Raw genomic sequence first — 22,761 nt, 5'->3', positions numbered from 1 at the left:
GCAACATGCTCAGCCCTGGGTGCCACTGGCACTCACAGGAAGCTGTGCTGTCCCCAGAGCCACAAGCAGTTAACCCCAGACAGGTCTGGGTGCAAGAACCATAGGGAAAACCTTTCCATTTTTTCTTTTAAATCTTAGCTGAGAGCTTGTAAGTGAGTGCTGGGTTTTCTCTGTGTGTTGTATTAATTTGTTTTGTAATTTTCCCTATGGTTCTTGCACCCAGACCTGTCTGGGGTTAACTGCTTGTGGCTCTGGGGACAGCACCCAGGGCTGAGCATGTTGCAGGGTCATGGGATGTGTACCCGGTCCGATATGAGAGTGCAGTTCCCTTCCGTGTTTTGTATATATATATATATATATATATATATATATATATATATATATATATATATACAGTGTATATATATATATATATATATATATATATATATAATTATGTATAGGTATATATATATATATATATATATATAGAGAGAGAGAGAGAGAGAGAGAGAGAGAAAAGAGGGGGGGCGGAGCTTGCCAGCCGAGGAGATGGCTGACTTCTAACTGAGCTCCCGTGCCCTATCTGAATGAGAGCGAACCTGGCAATTAGCCACTTCTTCTATCCAGCCCATAGCAGACCGGGATGTGAAGGCTAACACTCCGGTCAAGTCTAGCAAGCCTCATATCTATCTAAGTGCCACTCCAAACATGGCATATGTGGGAGCTGCTGAATACTGCTCGGGCCTGCATCTGTCCTCACTCTGTGCCGACCGGGACCCAGATCCCCCAACTACCAAGCAGCCACTAACTAGGCAGGTGTCTGACAGCCCACAACACAGGGAGTAATACCGCAGCACCTGAGAGGATTTAAGCTGAGAGCTTCACCGGGACTCACAGAGGAGACGGACGATGCCGAGGAGGGCCGCAGCCTGCACTCGAGTTGATTGCACACTTCTTATACAGCGCAACGGAGCCGTAGCAGCAAAAGAACAAAAAATGAGGGTAAGAGGCTATACCATAATTATCTTCACCTCTTGAATCACCAATGTTTTTTTTAAAAATCAGCAAACTGCAGGCATAGCAAACGCATGTGAATTAAGGCCTCAGACAACTGCAAGCATAATTGAGCTACTGAAGCAGGCTGTTTCTATCTGAGCACACTTTGCAAGATATAGACTTATTGCTCATAACACTTTAATGCTCCTCAAATTTGCATATCTTACTGGGGAATTATAAAAATAATAAAAGCTTCCTACTAATTGACACCTAGGGGAGTATTCCTCCACGCAGCAGAGAGAGTACACCCTATATACAGTTAATGGACTTTTCTACTTCTACACAGAGATAAGAGCACAAATAAAAATTTTGAACTCTTATCAGAACCCTAAAAATGTCTCCAAAAAAAGGCAATAAATCTAATAAAGGTTCTAAACAGCTAAAAGCTACCTCTAACACAGTTAATAGTTTTTTCAAAGCCTTAGACACAAAGGCTGCTAGTCCTGCAGGGACTGACCCCTTAGAACAAATATCTAACCAAAGTTCATCTGAATCAGAGAGTGACCACCCATCTGAAAGCATCACCATCCCCACAGCTTTATTCAACAACATTCCTTCAAAAAAAGACTTCTCCACATTGATAGCTCAGGTCAAACAATGTATAAAAGAGGAGATTTCTGATCTCAAAAAGGACATATCAGAGATAGGGAACAGGGTAGAGTCCCTAGAGAACACTCAAGATTCACACGCAGAAGCTATCACAGCTCTCCATAATACCATCCAGCAACAAGGGGTCAATATCTCTGAACTCGAAAATAAATTAGATGACGCTGAGAATCGCAGCAGGTGACACAACATAAGATTACGGGGAGTACCTGAGACTATCCTGCCTGCAGATTTGAACCAATACCTACAAAAAATTTTCAGCACCCTGAGAAGAGAGGAGACACCATCAAAAGTTGACATTGACAGAGCTCACAGAGCACTGCGTCCCAAACCATTGCCTGAACAACCACCACGGGATATCATTGTTCGAATTACTAATTACCAAGTAAAAGAAGAATTAATGAAGCTAGCAAGAGAACAGCAACCCATAAGATTCGACAACGCTGAAATACAGGTGTACGCAGACCTATCCCAAAGAACACTCATACAACGCAGAGATCTCAAACTCCTAACATTACATCTGAGGAAAATGAATGTACCATACAGGTGGGGCTTTCCTTTTCATCTGGTCATACTCTAGAAGGGCAGATGCTTCACGTGTTCCTCCACTGCTGACATCCCGTCAGTGTGCAAGGAGCTAGATATTCCACCTCCCCAAATTGGGAGCCCAACATCGCCTCAAAACACTCCAATTAAAGCAGGAGGATCCACACCACTACCACAGAGAAAAGAATGGAATCTGATACGGCAGAGGAAGGCCCAAAAACAGAATACCACAACCCTCCATTCATTAGAAGATAAAGGCTGACACAGAACTCCCTCAGGAACATTTTGAAGTGCTTATCTCCTCCAACTCAAGATTGGAACTACATTACCCGGCGCAGAATTATGTGCGTATTAAGGAACTTGCACAACTCCCTGCTCGTCACATGATGGGTCTGTATAATCACCTCATGCTTTCTGAGGTGCCCTAATGTGAGAACTACCGCTTTTACTAAACATAAGATGTTGTTTATTGTCTGTTACCTATAGATTGCTAATAGTCAAAAGTTATTAACCTGCAGTTATTTTATTGTTCTCATTCAGTTGGGAGAGTTTCTCCTATAGTATAGAACACTGTTTATTCATAGTCTATTACAGGATGTATTTTGTCTTGTATTTCTTTTTCTTCTTCCCTATTACTTTTTCCTTTCAAAATTTAATTGCTGCCAAATGTACTCTCTTTACAATGTATATGAAAGCACTCTGCCAGAAGAGGTTCACATTTGTATAGCACCTACATATTACTATGTCTAGACCAGCATTACAGAAGCTAGTTATTTTCACGCAGAACACAAAGGGCTTAAACTGCCCCAATAAAAGAAGACTAGCCATCTCTGACTTACATAAAAAAGGAGGTCATATATTGATGCTCCATGAGACCCACTTTAAATCTAAAAACATTCCCAAGTAATTTTCCCCACATTATCCTCAACACTTCCACAATACCAACCAAAACAAAAAAATCAATGGAGTTAGCATCTTAATTCATAAATCCATCCCCTTTGTTAAGACACAAATCTGTCAAGATAAGGAAGGCAGATACTTATGCCTGAAAGGTCTCTTATATGGTAAGCCAGTAACATTGGTAAACGTTTATGCACCCAATTCACATCAAGATAAATTTATATCTTCTCTAACAGATATTCTCATTAGAGAAGTCAAAGGATCCCTGATAGTCGCGGGTGATCTAAATCTTCCCTTGAATCCCACAGTAGACTGCTCGAACCCGGACACTAGAGTGAAAACTACTAACCTTACTACAATATGGCAAAATTTCAAACTCGTAGGCCTCCATGATACCTGGAGATATTTCAATCCCCAAAAAATAGACTTCACTTTTTTCTCCAACCCAAATAGAAATTACTCCAGACTAGATTATATCCTTGTGGACCACATGGTACTATCCCATTCTAAACACTCGCAAATAATTCATACGTCATGGTCAGATCATTCCTTAGTAACTTACACCGTAAGATGGCCCTCAGCTCCCTTCCGAACTTATCAATGGAGGCTAGATGAAACAATACTCTTAGATCCAGTTCAAACAAAGAAATTCTCAAAACATATAAAAACCTATTTTTCCCTAAATAACACTCCGGAGGTAGACTCCTTTACCTTATGGGAAGCTCACAAGTGCACCCTTAAAGGGGAATTTATTAAGGCTAAGGCGCAGATCAACAAGAAAAACAGGAAAGAAATAGAACTGTTAGCTAAAGAAATAGCTGAGCTTGACTTTGCACATAAAACTAACCCATCTAACAACACTATTTTGGAACATCTTACCGCAAAAAGAGAGCAAATGAATATTGCCCTACAAATTGCTACACAAAAACAATTACTTTTTCTACAACAAAACTTTTACAGAGAAGGAAATAAACCGGGGAAACTATTGGTCAAAACACTTAAGAAACAACAGCAGCGAACTTACATACACTCTATCAAAACATCACAGGGGGCTCATCTAGAGGATACAAATTCAATAGCAAAAGAGTTCAAAGCCTTCTACCACAAGCTGTACAAACTATTTCCTGAGAGAAATACCCAAACACATACCCAGATCTGTAATAGTTATCTAGATAATATCCCCTTCCCACATATTTCCCAGGAACAAAGCGAATTCTTAAACAACCCCATTCAACTCTCTGAAGTCCAAGATGCGATAAAATCCCTTAAACAAAATAAAGCCCCAGGCCCAGCTGGTTCTCTGGTCTCTACTACAAAACATTTTCCAAACATCTAGCACCACATCTTACTACTATTCAACTCTATCCCAGAGTCTCTATCATTCCCGGAAAATATGTTACAAGCCAACATTGCAGTCATAGCAAAACCTGGTAAACCCCCAACAACCACTGCTAATTTCAGACCGATTTCATTACTTAATGTAGATCTAAAAATATATGCCAAAATCCTAGCTATACATCTCAATAAGATCCTACCAACAATATTACACCAAGACCAGGTCGGCTTTGTGCCTCATAGAGAGGCGAAAGACAACACGGTCAAAGTCCTCAACCTACTAGAACATGTCACCCAACACAAGATCCCAACTATCTTTCTATCCACTGACGCCGAAAAGGCATTTGACAGACTAGACTGGACATACCTGCACGAGACCCTACAACATTTCAACTTCCCAGAACCCTTCATCCAAAAAATACTGGCTCTATATACCACCCCATCAGCACAAATTAAAATCAATGGATACCTCTCGGAACCCTTTGAAATCCGAAACGGATCAAGACAGGGCTGCCCTCTTTCCCTGCTTCTCTTTATCCTATCCCTAGAACCATTAGCTATCAAGATAAGAAACAATCTCCAAATCCAAGGAGTCAACATAGACAACCAACCCCATAAACTGGCTGTTTGCAGACGACATACTCCTGATGCTGACTGACCCACTAATTTCCTTAGACTTAACTATTACTGAAATTACTCAATTTGGAACAGTATCAAACTTTTTAGTAAATATGACAAAGTCGGAATATCTACCCATTAATCTACCCCCAAGTGACCTGGAAACCTTAAAAAGGACATGTCCCCTCAAACAGCAAACAAAATACCTAAAATACCTGGGCATTCAAATTACCCATAACAATGCGGACTTACGCAAACTTAATTATGGTAACTTAATATCAGAGTTCCAGGCTCTTGCATCGACCTGGCTTCCCAAAAATATCTCCTGGCTGGGGAGAATAAATGCAGTAAAAATGATGTTGCTACCAAAAGCCCTATACATCCTCCAAACAGTCCCGATCCCAGGCACTTAAAAAGACTTGGCCATTTTACAAAAAATCATTAATGACTACATCTGGTGGCGCAGACCCCCCACAGAAGGAGGCCTAGGAGTCCCCCATCTTCACTCTTATAAATTAGCTGTATCGCTGCAGAGAATCTCTGACTGGTGTAGGCCTCAAGAATCTGAGGTTAAGAGATGGATTCAAATAGAAAACGCGCTGACAGACTCTCACAACTTAAACACTATTTGCTGGAATCCAGCCTTCTTTAATAAACGCTCTATCTCCACATCCTCCATCACTAACGAAACTTGGTCTGACTGGAAATTACTAAACAGACCACCAAACAAACTCTCGTCCAAATATTCCCCACTTACCACTCTCATAAACAACCCAGAATTTTCTCCGGGAAGTTATCAAAACTACCCTTCCCTCCCGGATCCACTACGCTCCCTCCCTGTTTACTCATTGACAGAAAATGGGAACATTAAAGATAAAAGTTTGCGCAACACTTTACAGCACCCGTTTCTATCCTCCTGGTTGAGAATCTACCAAATACGACACTATATACTATTACACAAATTCAAGAAAGACCTATTACGGCCCCTCACGGTTTTTGAACATATATGTCTTACCAACAGCCCAACAAAGGGAGCGGTTTCCAAGCTCTACAAACTCACCTTATCCAGCACCTTTCCTCTTCCCCCCTCATACACTAAAAAATGGGACAGGGAACTTAGAGTAACAACCACACCGCAAACCTGGAAGCGTAGATTTGAAAATTTGTCACACTTAGATCACTCTGCACAGTCCAAAGAAACCAACATCAAAATTATGATGAGATGGTATTTAACACCCACTAGGATAAGATACATGTTTAAGAAAACCTTGGGTCTCTGTTGGAGAGGCTGCGCCCGAGAAAGCCATATCTCACATATTTGGTGGGATTGCGAACTCATACAACCCTTCTGGTCTGAATTTTTCAGGAGTGTTAACACAATCCTAGGAACAGATATATCACGCCTAATCTAGAAATAGTAATACTTAACCACACACCAAACATCACATGCAAGATTAGAAGACAACTATTTCAAATCATGCTTAAAGCAGCTAATCAGTTAATTCCGAGATGGTGGAAGTCCACTCAAACTCCAACCTTATTGGATTGGAGAGATCTAGTGAATAAGAATCTGTTGATGGAAAGACTCCACTACCTTAAGCAGGGACAGATGTCTTTATATCATGATATGCAGTTTTTGTGGGAAACCCATACGTATAATACTCAACAAACACTTAGCAACTAGAATATCTATAACCCCGAGAACTCTTTATTCTGGTTGAACAGCACATATACCATATCTTCATATCAGAAAGAAGGCTATGACAAACAGAGTACAGGACTATAGGAAACTTTCTTCTTCCTTCCTTTCCTTTCTTCATCTTTCATTCTATCCCATGATTGTTTAAAGTTTAGTTTTTGTAAAGAATTCTATGGCTATTATAGTTGCAAACTTTGCGAGCCTGCAATATAATAATCCGAATAGTTGATAACATCTTATAAGAGACTATACCTCCGATCCCCTCCAATATAAGTATTGGGGATTCTCCTTACAAAACCTTTTAACTATTTACTATCTATGGAATACCCCAAAGACTCAGCATATATGAAAAGGAAACGTATACCAGTGGATCTGGGAAAGAAACAAGTTGGCAATATCTGGATAGCAGGTCTTTTGTTGTCATATTATCTCAATATTTTGTAACTTGGCATACTCTTTAACTGTTGTAACCTTTTTACATTTGAAAAATAAAAATTTTTGAATATAAAAAAAAGAGAAAAAAGAGAAAGAGAACAGCACTCCTGAGATAGAACAAAAGCTAGAATAACTTCCATGCCTGTTCATTTATATTGCAACTCAGAGTGCATGCTCTTTTAGCACACTATGCCCCTTCACAGAGAAAAAATATCCTGTAGCATATCAGTCTGACCCTGCCCAATGACAGTCCAGCGCCGAAATACCAGGCAATTCTTCTCTGAACAAGGGAAGCAACAACCCCAGACGATCGTTTCGGCCTTCTGTGGGCCTCGTCAGTGAGGTGCTGTTGTATCTCTCTAAGGGCATGTGTGCACGGTCTCCACGTCTGGCTTACCCATTAATCTTAGGGAGACCCAAGAGTAATTTACATAAATGTGAAAAAAGAGAAAGAGGCTCCACGTCTGGCTTACCCATTACTCTTATTATCGGTTATTTGTGGAGCTCAAACAGATTCCGCAGCACAATATATATATATATATATATATATATATATATATATATCTCAATATCTATTAAGAAATACTTAAAACATATTCCCCTATGTGCTGAACATTAAAATGTGAAATATGTATAGTAAATACATAGTTTAAACATTAAATATGAATGTTGCATAAATATGTTTTTACATGTTTCATCTACTTAACTGCAATGGTCACCAGTGTATTTGTATATATGTCTATATATGAGTATATATGTATTTATGTGTTTATATGTGTATATATGTCTTTTATATATATATATATATATATATATATATAAACATATAAATACATATGTACACATATATACGCATCTATATACATACATCTACATCTTTATAGATGTATGTATCTCTATGTTAAAGCCCTTTGCCTGCTTTTTTCCCTAAAACCTGAGACCTCATATCTTTGAGTCCTTAAAACTTTTTTGTACAATATTTTTTTAATAACTTTGTTAGATTGTGTTATTTTTAGTGTAAATGTACTTTGTAATGAATTTTTTATGTGTTTTTGTGACAATTTTTTGTTTTGCAAAACAGTTAACCAGAGCTCTGAGGTTCTGCTAACCTGAGACGCGTTAACTTCAATTCTGCTTAAACAATTGTGTTTACTTTAAACTTGTAATACAAGCAAAAAAACCAAAGTGCACAAACAGTTGTGATAAATCCATTATCGCTTGCTCGTAATTGTTAACTATCCACTCTTAATCTAGCTCCTAAATTTTACCATCAGTTTAAATAATTGAATAGCATTTGAAATTGAACAATTGAAACAATTACACTGCTGTGCTACAAACACAAAATAAAGTAAATAAAACTTGAATTTCATTGTGAACTATATACATTTGTCTGTCCTTCTCAGAGAAGGGACACCGAATATTATCTAGAAAGCTTTTAATGTAAAAGTTCTTGTTATGAATTCTGCAAGGTAATTCCAAGACCTTGTGAATCTCACAGTAGTAACACACTAGACAATTTCAAATAAGCTTTAGGGCATTTTGACCAATGTTTAATATAACCAATGTTATAATGATAAAGAAGACATTAATGATGATATAGCCAAAAATAACTAATAATTTATTTAATTTATGGTTACCAATCTTATAGCTCTATTAACAAAGTGACTATATTTAGTATGAGCCTTGGGGATCTATTCATTATTATCCAGACGGACAAGGTTCCCAACCAGAGAACTTGTCTGATTATTGTTTTGTCTAGAGGGCAGCATCATAATGCAGCCCACATTTATCATTGCTCAAGCAGCTTCTCATGCAATGCAGTGCAATTTTCTCATTACCAATTGTGAGAGAGCATGAGCTGTCAATCACCTGGATGGATCAGTCCAAAGTGATTTTAAACTGCCAACTTAAAACAAGAAATACCCTTTAAATTACCTCATAGAAAATAAAAATACCTCTTGTTAACTTTTACAGCAGTGCACTACTGTTTAGAAAGGTAGAATGACATACGTATAAAGATATTTTATACAATAAAAACAAAAATTGAAAACAGCTACGGTGTTATTCAGAAATAACTTTAAACACGACATACTCCATTTTCAAACTCAATTAAAATTAGTTTTAATGATAATAAGTAAAATATAGAATATACATGACCATTTTTGTATAATATGTGTTATAAGGATAATTCTGGTATTATTATTTTTTCTTAAAGGTTTTGAGCTTGTGAAATGTGAAGATCCAGGTATTCCAGCTTATGGGTACAAGATAAGAGATGATGGCCATTTTGCTGATACAACTATTTTGTACAGCTGCAACCCTGGTTACACAATGCAGGGCAACAACACCTTAACTTGTCTTAGCGGTGACCGAAGAGTGTGGGACAGACCTATACCAACATGTCTTGGTAAGAAAAGTCAATAAGGTATTATTATCATAACTACATATTAATATTACAGAATTTAAAGCACTAAACATATAACTATGTTTTTATTTGAATAACAATGTAATTAAATATATCTTTTCTGTGTAATTAGTTGTAATTTACAAGCTTTTCAGATGCTGAGATCCCTTCTTTAACCACTTGATTTATTTAACTAACTTTACATTGAAAAATTATTTTGGATATTCTAGCAGCAAAAATGGTATCAGCGCAGTTTCAATAATGGTAAGGGAACCTCAAGAGTTGGGTTTAAACAGCACTCATTCCTACTATATTTATAGTAGGAATGAGTGCTGTTTAAACACAACTCTTGAGGTTCCCTTACCTTTATTGTAATTTGTATATTTTGTAGGGTTAGCACCGGAAATATTTTCCATTTATTCCACTGAACACACTGTATCTAGTGCCAGTTCTCCACTTTTTTTACATTTTTACTAGATGTGCACATATTTTATTAATTATCTTTAAATACAATTTTCTTTTTTTACCATTAAAGCAATCATGCTTGGAGAATTTTTTTTTTTTTATGTATTGGAACTTTAAAAAAATGCATACATAGTATTTATAATTATATCAAGTATGTCAAGTCTATAGTGAGTTTATTTTCTTCTAGATTTTGTCAATGTAATCTATTGAGCATGTGCTGAACAAGAGCTTAAAGTTTTGAGCACCAACATTTTAATAATTTTTAGTTGAATCGTATGGAGCCCCAGAGGTGTCACACAAGATTTTTTTTATAAATCGTGAGCACATTTTGCTAAATCATGAGCACATTTTGCTAAATCGTGAGCACATTTTGCTAAATCGTGCTCACAATTTAGCTAAATCGTGAGCACTTTTTGCTAAATCATGCTCACGATTTAGCTAAATCGTGTGCACAATTTATTATATTGTGCGCACGATTAAGCTATATTGTGTGCACAATGTATAATAAATTATAATCTTCCTATTCGACCTTAAGCAAGAATTTTCCCACTTACAGATCAGGCTCACCAGCTAATATTACTTTAAGTTTCAGTTCAGTCAGGGTTAGGATCAATACAGACAGACTGGTAAGTGTGGACCTCAGCTTCAGTCACATGGACTTCTAAAAGCCCAATGTTTGAATGGTAGGATTATGTTATATGACAAACAGTACATTTAGTATTGCAATGCTCACAAAGTATATTTATCATTCACAATACAATGCAATTATATTCAAATTATTGGAGGTGAAATAGGTGTACATAAATTATATTATATTTAAAGTATATATTGAACAGACATTAGATAATTATTCAGGTTAAAAACTAGTTTCTCAAAACAAAAAATTGCACCCTGTAAAAAAATATGAATTGTACAATTTCAAATACATATTTTTCTTTAATTTCTTTATACAATATTGTCACATTCTTCTATTTTTTTTTAAGCAGGCAATTCATTTTTTATTAATACTATGGAAACATTTAATTTGATTCCACTATCTAAAGAAAAAAATGGCAATGGGAACTTACTGTATACATTTTTATATATCTTTGTGCACAATAGAATCATGTAAGCCTGTGTTATTGTACACACAATGCTGGATCCAAAAGCAGTATAGCTGCAAAATGTGTTGTTTACATTGATATATCTGTCTGAGTACAATGTAAAGTTTAAATGGACAGTCTATGTCAAATGTTTTATTGTGTAAAAAGATAGATAGCGCCATTACTACCCATTCCCCAGCTTTGCACAACCAACATTGTTATATTAATATAATTTCTAAGAACTAAAATCAATAGCAAGTTTTTCACAGCAAGACAAAAGCTAGTTAAAGTGTACCATATAGATCAGGGTTCTTTAAACCACAGGTCAGGACCCATTACTGGGTCAAAACACTGTGTGTACTGGGTTGCGACTTGTGTGTGTGTGTTGTAGGAGTGTGTAAGGTGTATTGTATGAGTGTGTGTGTGTGTGTGCTGTGTGTGCGTTGTGTATGAGAATGTGTGGGGCGTGTGTTGTATGAGAGTGTGTGTTTTTTGTATGAGTGTGTGTGTGTGGTGTGTATGTTATATGAGTGTGTGTGTGGTATGTATGTAATATAAATATGAATGTATATAGGGAACGCCAATCCAACTCCCTTTATCAGCAAGCAAATAATAGACAACGACATTACCAACACTCTATTGATAGAAATTCAGGGTATCGTTATTCTGGCTATGATAGAAATTGAGGGTATCATTATTCTGGCAACAATAGAACTCAAAATCATAACCACAATAGACAGCAACATTATAATGAACACGGTAAAATCACTCCCAAAACCGTATTTGTTCATCCACAATATACATCACCTGTACCTACTCAGAATAGATTTGAGGTATTACAATCACACAATAGAGCACCCAATATGCAAGAGAGAAATAACAGTTTAATTCCTCTAATCCTATGAAAGGGCCCTGTGTGTCGGCCAACTCTGTTGAAAACATCACACATCAGCAAGGTTTTTAGACAAACCTCCTCTGAACCTAGCGCCATTATGGAGGAAAGATGCTCAGCATTAACCCCAAAGGCCCATCCAAGGGATAAAAAGATCATTCGGTCATGAGGGAGAAGAAGTAGAGGGGACTCTGCAAAAAAAGCAAAATTCGAGAAACTAAGTAAAGGTATATTTAACCTATCTAGTCATATATTGGATAATGATGAAATCAGAGTCCTGGGTAAAGGACTCTCATTTTGTCCTTCAAATACCCATAATATTTTTAATTTATTTGTGGATCTAAATAGATTCACTCGTAAATTATCTTTACAAAATAGTTTGTGAAAAAAACATTGAGAAACAAAGGCATTGAGGGTATACCTATCCTAACTGACTCAATGGTCGAGAGACACCCTCAATTGGTGGTTCATAATGATATAGATCACATAGTGGACCACCTCTATGATGGTTATATACATTCAGACAAATCCCCCCTCCTCTTTTATGCCACCTCGAGAGGAAGGTTAATTTATAGATTTATTTCAAAATCTTGTTTTAGAAGATTTAGCCCATATTCCTAAGCATATTTTAGGTGATTCTAATCTATGGCCTAATGAAGAAAGAGCTCTTTTGAATCTGTCTACCAATGATTCAATAGTTATACACCAGGCAGACAAGAGAGGTGGAATAGTCCTACAGGACTATCAAGATTACCTTAAAGAAGCAGATAGAATAATTATGGATACTCAATACTATAGGCCGCTAGATCAGGACCCAACTTTGTTGTTCGCTAAGAAATTAAATTCAATTATCCAATTTGGGTTTGAGGAAGGTATTCTATCTCTAAAAGAAAAACAATACCTAACACCAAAAAATCCAAATATTCTGTATTTCTATCACCTCCCTAAAATACATAAGAATTTACAAACACCCCCAGGTAGGCCAAAAATAGCGGGCATGAATAGTATTACAGACCATCTCTCCGCCTATGTAGATTTCTACTAAGTTAACTGAACAAATGAACAAAAACATTTGCTAAACGGCATTATAAACCTAATAAAATAATCACACAACACAGACTTCACTTGCATTTTTCTGCAAACAGTTCTTTCTATGCATTCCAATCTGGACAGATTTATAGACAGGAAGATCTTGTTCCTTTGAAATCTGCTCGATAGCTCAGGTCTGGTTAAACTGATTAATTTCAGCTTGCTTGGCTTTGCTGCAACACAAGAGGAGAGCTCCACCTACTGGCTATTTTAATCAATGCACTGCTTCTAAATGCTTTTCAATAGCAGTCACATGACTGACAAAAAAGGTTGTTATTCTGAAACGGTGTAAATTGAATCGTTGTAAAACGAGGGCCATCTGTACTTCAGAAACTTTTGAATATCAAAAGAGGGAATAAATATTTATGGATGACATGTGATGTTAATGCATTATATTCTAACATATCACATGAAATAGGGGTTCAATATGTCTCTGACTATTTAAATTAAGATATCTATATGCCTAAAATACAGAAAGAATGTCTTTTGGAGTTAATTGATTTTATATTAAAACATAATTATTTTAAATATTTAGATAATTATTTCATACAGACTAAGGGTACTGCCATGGGGACCAGGCTCACTCCCAGCTTCGCCAATTTGGTTATGGGACGTTTTGAAGATATATATATTTCTTGTAGAAGCTGGGAACAGAACCTGGTCTTCTATGGCAGGTATATAGATGACCTAATCATTATATGGAATGGGTCTTTGGATTCAGCTAGAGACTTTGCTCTTAAACTAAATACCAACTCATTTGGGCTCACCTTTACCCATAGAATACACCCTGAAGAGATTGATTTTTTAGATATAGTTCTTACTTGGGATGTGAACAATATGGTTCAATCCAAAACCTTTTTCAAATTAGTGGACAGCAATAATTTTTGGGACTATCGAAGTAATCATTTAGGCAGTTGGAAGAATAATATACCATTCAGCCAATTCAGTCGTATTAAACGTAATTGTACTTTGCTAGAGACATATGATGAGCAGTCCCTCACCCTTAAAAATATATTTATGGAAAAGGGTTATCCTTTGACACTCATAAAAGAGGGTTATTTGAGAGCCAGACAACTAGAGAGAGAGGATATTCTTAATCCTCCACCTAAAAATGGGCTGAATTATAATAATAATATCAATTAAAGGAAGGCCACATCTTTTTTTACCAATTATAACTCTAACCATTAAGCTATAAAGAACATTTTGAATAAACATTGGTTCCTTCTTAAAAAAGACCCGATTCTTAAGGGAATATTAGATGATATACCAAATATTACTTTTAGAAGAGCCCCTACAATCAAGCAAAAAATAGCCCCTAGTAAAATTATAATGTTTTAAAGAACGCCTAAAATAGGAAACTCTATCAATAATAGATATCATCAAAAAGGGTCCTTTAGATGTAAAATAAAGATGTTATATGTTACACATGGGGCAACTAGTGTTACTTCCTCCACCTCAGGATATACATATCAACTTAAAGATAGATTGGATTGCTGTTCCAATTATGTAATATACCTACTTACCTGTGTTTGTGGGGCCTAATATTTGGGTAGAACTATCAGGAAAGTTAGAAGTAGATGGGGTGAACACTTTAGAAATATAGATAAGGGAAAGCTCAAACATAGTGTCTCTAGACATCACATCCAATGTCACCCTGGTTCTAGATGTCAGTTCCGGATAACTCCACTGGAAATGATCCATTACATACAGGGTATCAATAGGTTTAAGAACCTTTGCCAGAGGGAAACCTACTGGATTTTTAAATTTGGTACCCTATTTCCAGCGGGCTAAATGAGAACATATATATTTCTGCCTTTTGAATGTCCTCATAATTCTTTATTATCCTTTATAATCCATTATGAATATAATTCTTTATAATCCCCTATGAATTTTTGTAGAATTTTATCTTAAATGTACATCTTATTGAGTGTATATCATGTCACCACCTTTACTGCATGCAACATTAGTTAGCAGAGGGTATAGCATATATGTGAGCTATAGTTAAGAAAGGGCTCCCCTATAAAAAAGAATTCATATCCCTAGAGATCGATTACATATTATTTTGTCATAATCACTTTTTGTTGATTAATGAAATTATACACTAACATTAGGTTCATTAGTTACATGATACATTATATAGTTAGTATCATTTATCATTTTTTATACATTATAATCATTGCATATATCACTCATTTAGGTTAGTTTATGGTAGGACATATTTTAGGTTATCACACCTAGTCTATACTATTATTTACATTTCACCATTTATATCACTAAATTCATTCTATTTAGGTTAGAGTATGAGATCAGCCACTGGGTAGTATATAATTTAGCACAATTTATTAGTTTAGTATCTACTAAGCATTATTATGTATTAATTCACACCTATAAATTTACATTATTATATATTATATTATACTTTTATATTAAGATTAGATTTTAGAATAGTCTATATTCACGTTTAAATTGAATAATCACTTCAATACTTCTCTATCTAATGGATATGTGATGTCTACACTTTTTATATATAAGTACTCTCAAGAATATTTGCATGTGTGCATGGTTGGATTTAGTTCCAATATTCACCATTTTCGTCACATTTATCACCATTTAATTATTCATTTATTTATAGTATATTATAGGTACAGCTATATCAATCTAGGACAATTACCGTCTGTATATTGAATTCATACGTTGGCTCTACCCAGAAATAGTTGAGGGCTGTTACGCAAATTTAACAACCATGTGAGGTTTTAGTAATTTGACAACTCAAACCCTGATAGGGCATTAGCCAGGTTGCCACTAGTGACGTACATGGAAGTAACTCTAGGTATAAACTAAACCTCCTCCGGAAAAATAATAACATGAAAATCGTTATGAGGGATTCAAATAAGGTACAATGCAATGGTTTCTAAATGAGACCTAACGCTCACACATAGGTTTGTTTGAATTTAAGAATAACTTGACTAATCATACGTATAACAAGATCCCTATATATATATATATATATATATATATATATATATATATATATATATATATATATTTTATTTTTTTTTTTGAAATATCCTCTTAAATGGTCCCATAGGATTATAAGATCGAAATACACAATGGTGAATCAAATAAATAATTAACACTCTACAAGTATAAAGCGTTTAAAGTAAGTTGTATATAAAACAGTATATAGAATGGGCCCATAATAAAGACAAGTACAGGTGGCCCTCGGTTTACAACGGTTCAATTTAAGCCGTTTCAGAATAAAAACCTTTTTTTTCAATCATATGACTGCTATTGAAAAGCATTGGGAAGCAATGTAGGTGGAGCTGTCCGCTTGTTTTGCAGCAAAGATATGCAAGCCAAGCAAGCTGAAATTAATTAGTGTAACTAGACCTGAGCTATCGAGCAGTTTTCAAAGGAACAAGATCTTCCTGTCTATAAATCAGTCCAGATTGGAATGCATAGAAAGAACTGTTTGCAGAAAAATGCAAGTAAAGTCTGTGTTGTGTGATTATTTTATTAGGTTTATAATGCAGTTTAGCAAATGTTTTTGTTCATTTAACTTAGTTTAATTATATATTCTGTGTTGTGTGATTATTTTATTAGGTTTAAAATGCTGTTTAGCATTTAAAGTCTTTATTTCAAAGCTTTAAAAATAATGTTTAAGTGTTACTTATGACAATTTTGAGAGGGGCCTGGAACCTAACTCCCTCACTTCCCATTGACTTGCATTATAAACTGGGTTTCAATTTACAACGGTTTCAATTTACAACCATTCCTTCTGGAACCTAACCCCGGCGTAAACTGAGGGCTACCTGTAGTTTGAATGCTATGAATCACTCCAATTAGTTACCCAATTTTAATGTTTACATCTCTCAATAACTGTATCATCGTTTTTAGTTATTCTATTTGGGACACTATTCTGATTTATTAGAGATCTGACCTAAGAATACAATATATGGTGTTGACATGATATTCACCATAAGATATGTTAAAGTTATATAGCTTTATATAATTTTTATCCACTATTATTGTGTCTGTATATGTATTGTCGATAATGGTTTTATTATTATATGGGGTCAGAGACTTATAGATAATCTACCCACATTATATCAGTATTTGTGTTTCTAATTAGATCAATTATGTGTATACACACCTGAATAGGTGTGTCTTTGTATAGAGGATAGGGATTGGTCATCAGGTGTATTTAAGCCAGTACTCTCAGTTTAGGAACAGAAGCCTGATGCAACAGACAGCAGTCTGAGAAACGCGTTGCTTATTATTTTTTAGTGTCATATGTTTGACATTTTATATTTTATTATACCATTAAATTTTGGTGTTTAAAACTTATTATTGAGAGTCTGAGCTTATTCAGGCCTTCTTGGACATTGGAGAGACCAGCAACCCTGTTGATTCCAGTTAGACACTGAGAGTTCCCAGTCTGCCTCTATTAGCACAACTGAGTGCTGCCACACTTGTGAGTATCAATATGGCATTTACAGTATTCCATTTGCTAGAACTGTATCACACTAGTAGGCGCCTTTGTTTTTGTGATCCCCTTTTTAAGCTTGTATCCAGACCATCTATGTGGCAAAGAGCTGACTCCTAACTTTGGGTGTGACATCTTCATCATCTGTATTACACAGGAGGATTTCTTCACATCAAAGAGACTGTGTTTCTTCGGGATATCCCTGAGGACTAAGTCCTATACAGCTAAGATCCAACTGGACTTTATTTTTATTTTTATCACATTTATTATATTTATATATTTTTTTATTATTATTATTTATTATTATTTGCTTATATATTGTATTCTTGGTTGTTGTTCAACCAATTGTGCACATTTTAAATTATATGAACATTATTATAACCCTACTTAGGCCATCACTAATATAGGCCCAAGCCCTCTAATGTATTAGTGCTTCATTGTTACACGTTTTATATTTTTATGTCAAATTAGTGGGCTACGCCATAGATCATATTATACCATTATTTTTATCTTTGTTCTCAATTTTTGCGCCTACTAGAGTTACGATCTAGTTTGTGTAATAGGTATTTCTCTGTGCACAGTTACCAGTTTGTGCTGCTCCTCACTGACACATCAGGCTCAATTTATCAATCAAGGGGTGGACAGGGCGTACATTTTCGCCCCTGTCTGCCCCAGCTCTCCTCTGGTGGGCAGCAATCTGCTGCCAGAATTTAACATTGCACACAAGCGCTATTTTTTTTCACTTGCCTGTGATCCCGCTACCTACCCACACACACACAGCCAATCACGTGCGGGCAGGAGCTGTCAATCTCCCTGTTAGGATGAGGAGAAGAGGGCAGGAAAGCAGCGGTCTCATGGTTTTTCATACACATCAAAAGACAGGTTATCCATATGATATGAGTAAGAAATAGATGTAACGTTGCATTGTGTGTCAGGAGAGTCGGACAGTGATTCAGGAGTCAGGATTGGTGTAACATCTGTAATAGGAGAATCTGAGGCTCATCCCTCATGCATCACATGCCCAACAAGTGAACTGATTAATTGGTTAATGAACTGGTTTAGTTAAACGAACCGTCTGAAATTAACTGATTCATCAAGATTAATCAGACTTCCCATCTCTACTGACTAAACTGAACTAAAAGTTCTAGTAGCATGTGGGCAGGAGCTCCTCCTGTAGATAGGTCATTAAAACATGACTAGCTAGGAGCAAACTGATCTGTAAGGGGGTGAATTCATGCTTAAAGGGACAGAATACACCGATTTTCATATAACTCCATGTAATAGACACTACTATAAAGAAGAATATGCACAGTTACTGAACTAAAAATCAAGTATAAAACCTTTTAAAAACTTAGAAGCTCTAAATTTAGCAGTGTTGATGAAATTAGCTGGAACACCCAGTGAAAAGTGCTGGGTGCAGATGCTCTCCCCCCTTTCTCTGCATATGAAAAGACAGATTAGGCAAACAGGAGCCAGCAGTGGTCTGTAAACGCAGGTATACATCTGACACTTTGAGGCTTGGGTAGGAGTCTGAAAACAGCACAATGTTAATAAAAAATAAGCAAAACTGTACATTGTTACAAAAAAAACTCCCAGGTGGACTGTATAAATGGATAAACAGTTTTTCAAAGAAAAATGTAGTGTATAATGTCCCTATAAGGTGGAATAGCATGATTATAATTATTTCGTGCTCACGATTTATCAAAATGTGCGCACGATTTAGCAAAATGTGCTCACGATTTAGTAAAATGTGCTCACGATTTATAAAAAAATCTTGTGTGACACCTCTGGGGCTCTGTAGAATTGCAACATTTTCAAGTTAAAACAAACCTTGTTTTTAACTTAAAGGGACACTGTACCCAAATTTTTTCTTAGAAATTTTTCTTCATTCTCTTGGTATCTTTATTTGAAATGCACGAATGTAAGTTTAGATGCCGGCCCATTTTTTATGAACAACCTGGGTTGTCCTTGCTGATTGGTGGATAAAACCATCCACCAATAAAAAAGTGCTGTCCAGAGTACTGAAACCAAAAAAGCTTAGATGTCTTCTTTTTCAAATAAAGATAGCAAGAGAATGAAGAAAAATTGATAATAGGAGCAAATTAGAACGCTGCTTAAAATGGCATGCTCTTTCTGAATTACAAAAGAAAAAGATTGGGTTCAGTGTCCCTTTAAATAAGGTCACTGTAGTGATACAGAATATGAATGTGAAAAATATTTACATATTTGTTCTTAACCTGCCATCTAAAGGGACATTGTAATGCAAAACTAAAATGTTCTGTTTTGTTAGAGCATGCTGTTTTTAAACAAATGTTCTTGTTCTATTATGTGTTTAGTACAGAAGGGTAAAACATGCAATCAAATGTGCACTGTTGTAACATCCCCATTCTAATCCTTATTGGATGAACAGCTATAATCTCATCTGAAGCAGCACAGGGCAGCAGCTTTGATAACCCCTTTGATGGGGCACACATATAGTAAGAAAATGAATGCGCTTAAAAATAAAATGATGTAATTAAAGAGAATATTTTACACTAGAATGTCCCTTTAAGTGTACCTGATTTATATATAGTAAACTATAATTTTCTTGCAGCTGAGTGTGGTGGAAAAATATATGCTGTAGGATCTGGCCGGATTTTATCTCCAGGATATCCAGCACCATATGAGAATAATGTACACTGCACATGGATTTTAGAAGCTGACTCAGGAAAATCTATTAGGTAAAATACGTAATATGGTCTCCACTCAGTTGAGTTGAAGTTTTAAAATGAGCACTGCTTAATGTCAAATTGTATTACCCTTTGGGTAAGAATTTAAAGTTAAATATTTTTTCAATTAAGTACAAGAAACCAAACTACCACAGACCAGAAGTACCTCTGCAGAATATGGTCAGCAATGATATTAAAAGTGTTTAATGTTCTTGAAAAATCAACCCTCTGCTTTCAACATAATTTTGATAAACCCCTTCAGTACTGAGTCATTTCACAACCCTGTACTAAAGTTGGTTTTAAATGCACTCATTGCAATTGCACATCAATTTAAGCTATTTTTGTGAGGTACCAACACAAATAATATCTTGTTTTTACAGCAGAAATCTTTGCAGAAGTATCCAAATATGGGAAAAGCAAAAATATGGAATGCAAAACAATAAATAAATGTGTGTGTGAGATAAACAATAGTTCTAGAGTTATAATTTCCTAAATACTTATGAATAAGAAAGTTAATCAATACCTCAAACAAATTATAATTCAAAACCAGAAAAAAATATTTATTATTTTTGGTCACCTTTCCCTATATTGCAATAAATGAAAAATAAAATAAAATGTAGTGATAAAATATCTAACAATAAAAATATTAGATACATTTCATTACACAAAATTTCGATTTCACTAAGGGTTGACAACATTTACCTGTGATATGTTATTAGATCAAAATAATGAGGAACTGTTAGCTTTGAAATAAAAAATAACCGGCTAGATTACGAGTTGTGCGTTATGTTTAAAAAGCAGCGTTAAGAGGTCCTAACATTTGTTGAATAATTATTATCTTACTCCTCACAAACTAGGTAAAATGTATCCAAGAAGTGCTTTTACTTGCCCACGGTGTGCATATCCCAAAGCGGATATATTACATATGTTCTAGCAATGCCCCAAGTTACTACTGTTCTGGCAGATGGTTATATTTTGGCTTAAAGTGAAGGTAAAATTTTGTTAAGTAGCAATTGTTTTTATGTACCTTATACTCCGTTAAATCCAGTCGCTAGGTTTTGTTTTTTCAAAAAAATGTTATTATTTCTGTATATTTTTATCTTTATTTTTCATGCCGTTACCTGCAGAATCTCCGCCCATCCTCCATTTCCTGTTTTCTGACACTGTGACGTATAGAGCGGTCCCACCCGCTCTATACGTGTCTAGTAAGCTTGTGCACATCGAGCATGGAGTAACTGCACATGCGCATACTCTTTTGAAAAGGATCTTTGCGCATGCATTAATCGCGGTTGCTCGTTGCCTTTCGTTTTGAGATGCGCTCGGTGTTCCTTCCAAAAGAAATTACTTACGAGGACGCGCTAGCTTGGCCGCAAAGAACTACAAAAGGCTACGCATGCGCATACTTAACTAATCCTTGCTGACATCAATTGACGGCTGCCTAACGGCCAGAGAAACAGTTGGCTATTCAAACAACGCGATCGTTGTCTAGAAAAAAAAATGAAATAATGGATTGATTTACTGGGAGCCGGATTGAGGATAATAATCAAAGATATCTAAAGTTAGATTGAGGTACATAAATAATGATGAATTAAAGTGCTATTATTTTGCGATGAGATATTGATTTCTTTGATACAGTACGTTTTACTTTACCTTCCCTTTAAGAAAACCTTTAACCCCTTAATGACCGAGGACGTGCAGGGTACGTCCTCAAAAAAAAGGCAGTTAACGCCTGAGGACGTACCCTGCACGTCCTCGGTGTGGAAAGCAGCTGGAAGCGATCCTGCTCGCTTCCAGCTGCTTTCCGGTTATTGCAGTGATGCCTCGATATGGAGGCATCCTGCAATAACCTTTTACGGCCATCCGATGCAGAGAGAGCCACTCTGTGGCCCTCTCTGCACCGGGCATCGATGGCCGGTTTCGTTGGTGGGTGGGAGCCGACTTGGGAGGCGGGTGGGCGGTCATCGGTGTGCCGCATGACGTCAAGGGGGGCGGGATCGGGGGCGCGATCGTCGGGGGCGCGCACGGGCACGCGCGCGTGCACGGAGGGTGGCGGGCGGGCGCGTGCACGGGGCGGGAGCGGGTGGGAACCGCTACACTACGGAAAATGTTTTAATAAATAAGACCTAATCTTGTTTGTGCAAAAGCACAAAAAGTGATCATGGAGGGGTGGGGGGTTGGTTTTGTGTGGGGGGAAGCTACACTACAGAAACTTTTAATAAATGTAAAAAAAAACATTTTTTTCTTCTAAACTGGGTACTGGCAGACAGCTGCCAGTACCCAAGATGGCGCCCATTAAGTTAGAGTGGGAGGGTTATAGAGCTTTTTAGGGGGGATCAGTGAGGTTGGGGTCTAAGGGGGGATCGTACACATCAGCATATGTAAATATGCTTCTTTTTTTTTTTTAAAAAAAGGTCCAAATACCTTTTATTTTAGTACTGGCAGAGTTTCTGCCAGTACT

The 22,761-nt window shown here is 36.3% G+C and overlaps 1 protein-coding gene across 1 annotated transcript in view; it reads left to right on the top strand.

Annotated features, from left to right (window-relative positions):
* Positions 1-22,761, top strand: part of CSMD1 (CUB and Sushi multiple domains 1) — a 3,127,153-nt gene that overhangs the window by 2,374,968 nt on the left and 729,424 nt on the right. The window contains 2 exon segments of the mRNA XM_053711946.1: positions 9,393-9,584; positions 20,189-20,315. Coding sequence (XP_053567921.1) covers positions 9,393-9,584; positions 20,189-20,315 — 319 coding nt within the window.

This window comes from Bombina bombina, chromosome 4 (assembly GCF_027579735.1).
Source record: "Bombina bombina isolate aBomBom1 chromosome 4, aBomBom1.pri, whole genome shotgun sequence".
Taxonomy (NCBI): domain Eukaryota; kingdom Metazoa; phylum Chordata; class Amphibia; order Anura; family Bombinatoridae; genus Bombina; species Bombina bombina.
This window is presented reverse-complemented; position numbering and strand designations above follow the sequence as displayed.